Source organism: Plasmodium reichenowi, chromosome 12 (genome assembly GCF_001601855.1).
Source record: "Plasmodium reichenowi strain SY57 chromosome 12, whole genome shotgun sequence".
Classification (NCBI taxonomy): Eukaryota; Apicomplexa; class Aconoidasida; order Haemosporida; family Plasmodiidae; genus Plasmodium; species Plasmodium reichenowi.
This window is the reverse complement of record NC_033657.1, coordinates 1,058,830-1,061,329: the sequence shown is the minus strand read 5'-3', so window position 1 is coordinate 1,061,329 and position 2,500 is coordinate 1,058,830. Positions and strand designations below refer to the sequence as shown.

Here is a 2,500-nt window from a genome sequence, read left to right as displayed (position 1 = left end):
TTGAGATATAAAAAATAAATTGTTAGACACATTTGTGACTCTCCTTTTGTTTATTTTATTTTGCTTTCAAATAATTTGTCAAGGCACACTAGACATAAAATATATATATATATATTTATATATATATATATATATATATATATATAATATATTAATTACTTAAACATTTTGAATATCATTTTCATACATTTCTAAAAAGTGAAATTGTCATTGATTCATTTTATTATTTTTTTTATTTTTCTTTAAAAAAGATGATGAACATGAAAATTGTTTTATTCAGTTTGTTGCTCCTTGTCATAAGATGCAATATCATTAGTTGTAATAAAAACGAAAAGAGCCAAGGTGTTGATATGAATGTTTTGAATAATTATGAAAATTTATTTAAAATAGTTAAATGTGAATATTGTCATGAACATACTTATGTTAAAGGTAAGAAGCCTTACTCAGATCCTCAATGTGCTGCTATAAAAGAAGAATGCAAAGAATTACTTAAGAAAAAAGAATACACAGATTCAGTTACATATATAATGGATGGTTTTAAATCAGCAAATAGTTTAGAAAATAATGATAAAAAAAATAACGCTGAAGAAATGAAAAATTTAGTAAATTTCTTACAATCTCATAAGAAATTAATTAAAGGATTAAAAAAGAATATTGAAAGTATACAAAATAAGAAATACTTAGTTTATAAAAATAAATCATATAATCCATTATTACTTACTTTTGTTAAAAAAATGAATATGTTAAAAGAAAATGTTGACTATATTCAAAAGAATCAAAACTTATTTAAAGAATTAATGGATCAAAAATCTAACTCTTCTTTTGTTGATACCAAAAAAAAAATCATTTCTTTAAAATCACAAGGTCATAAAAAAGAAACCTCACAAAATCAAAATGAAAATAAGGACAATCAAAAATATCAAGAAGTTAATGATGAAGAAGAAGTTAATGATGAAGAAGATATTAATGATGAAGAAGATGTTAATGATGAAGAAGATATTAATGATGAAGAAGATGTTAATGATGAAGAAGATGTAAATGATGAAGAATATTTAAATGATGAAGAAGATCATGAAAATAATAATGGTACAGCATACGAATTAGGTAGTGTCCCAGTTAATGATGTATTAAATGGTAATATGAAAAATATGATAACAGGAAATAATTTTATGGATGTTGTTAAAAGTACTTTAGCTCAAACAGGTGGATTAGGAAGTAATGATTTAAGTAATTTCTTAAATCAAGGTAAAGAAATAGGAGAAAATTTATTAAACATAACAAAGATGAACTTGGGAGATATGAATAATCTTGAAAGTTTCCCTTTAGATCAATTAAATATCTTAAAAGATAATTTAATATCCTATGAATTCATATTAGAAAATTTGAAAACAAGTGTTTTAAATAAATTAAAAGATTTATTATTAAGATTATTATACAAAGCATATGTATCATATAAGAAAAGAAAGGCTCAAGAAAAAGGATTACCAGAACCTACTGTTACTAATGAAGAATATGTTGAAGAATTAAAGAAAGGTATTCTAGATATGGGTATTAAATTATTATTTAGTAAAGTTAAAAGCTTATTATCAAAATTAAAAAATAAAATATTCCCTAAGAAAAAAGAACAAAATCAAGCAGTAGATACAAAAAATCCAGGAGAAACTAAAGTTAAAGCACAACCAGCTCTTAGAGGTGGTGAACCAACTGAAGATTCTAATATTATGAACAGTATTAATAATGTTATGGATGAAATTGATTTCTTTGAAAAAGAATTAATCGAAAATAATAATACACCTAATGTTGTACCACCAACTCAATCAAAAAAAAACAAAAATGTAACTGTATCAGGTATGAGTGAAAATTTTGATAATCATCCTGAAAATTATTTTAAAGAAGAATATTATTATGATGAAAATGATGATATGGAAGTTAAAGTTAAAAAAATCGGTGTCACATTAAAAAAATTTGAACCACTTAAAAATGGAAATCTTAGTGAAACCATTAAATTTGTTCATTTAGGAAATAAAGATAAAAAACACATAGAAGCTATAAACAACGATATTCAAGTTATTAAACAAGAATTACAAGCTATTTATAATGAACTTATGAACTATACAAATGGAAACAAAAACGTTCAACAACTATTTCAACAAAATACTCTAGAAAATGAAGTTCTTAATCAAGAAACAGAGGAAGAAATGGAAAAACAAGTTGAAGCCATCAACAAGCAAATAGAAGCTGAAGTGGATGCACTCGCACCAAAAAATAAGGAAGAAAAAGAAAAAGAAAAAGAAGAAGAGGAAGAAATAGTACCAGAAAATTTTACAACTGAAGAATCAAAATAATTAAACAAATAATAACAATTGAACATAATGAATGAATAAATAAATAAAAAAAAAAATATTAATTTTTTTTTTTTTTTTTTTTTTTTTTTTTTTTATATATATATATATATATATTTTTTTGTATTTTTCACTTCCCTTTCTGCACAATTTTTTTA

The 2,500-nt window shown here is 22.8% G+C and overlaps 1 protein-coding gene across 1 annotated transcript; it reads left to right on the top strand.

Moving 5' to 3' along the window:
* Positions 1-251: 251 nt before the first annotated feature.
* Positions 252-2,345, top strand: PRSY57_1227900 (acidic basic repeat antigen; the record flags this gene model as incomplete). The annotated part of the gene is made up of 1 exon (XM_012908700.2): positions 252-2,345. One exon carries the CDS (start codon positions 252-254, stop codon positions 2,343-2,345), a length of 2,094 nt encoding a protein of 697 aa, XP_012764154.2.
* Between the last annotated feature and the right edge of the window lie 155 nt (positions 2,346-2,500).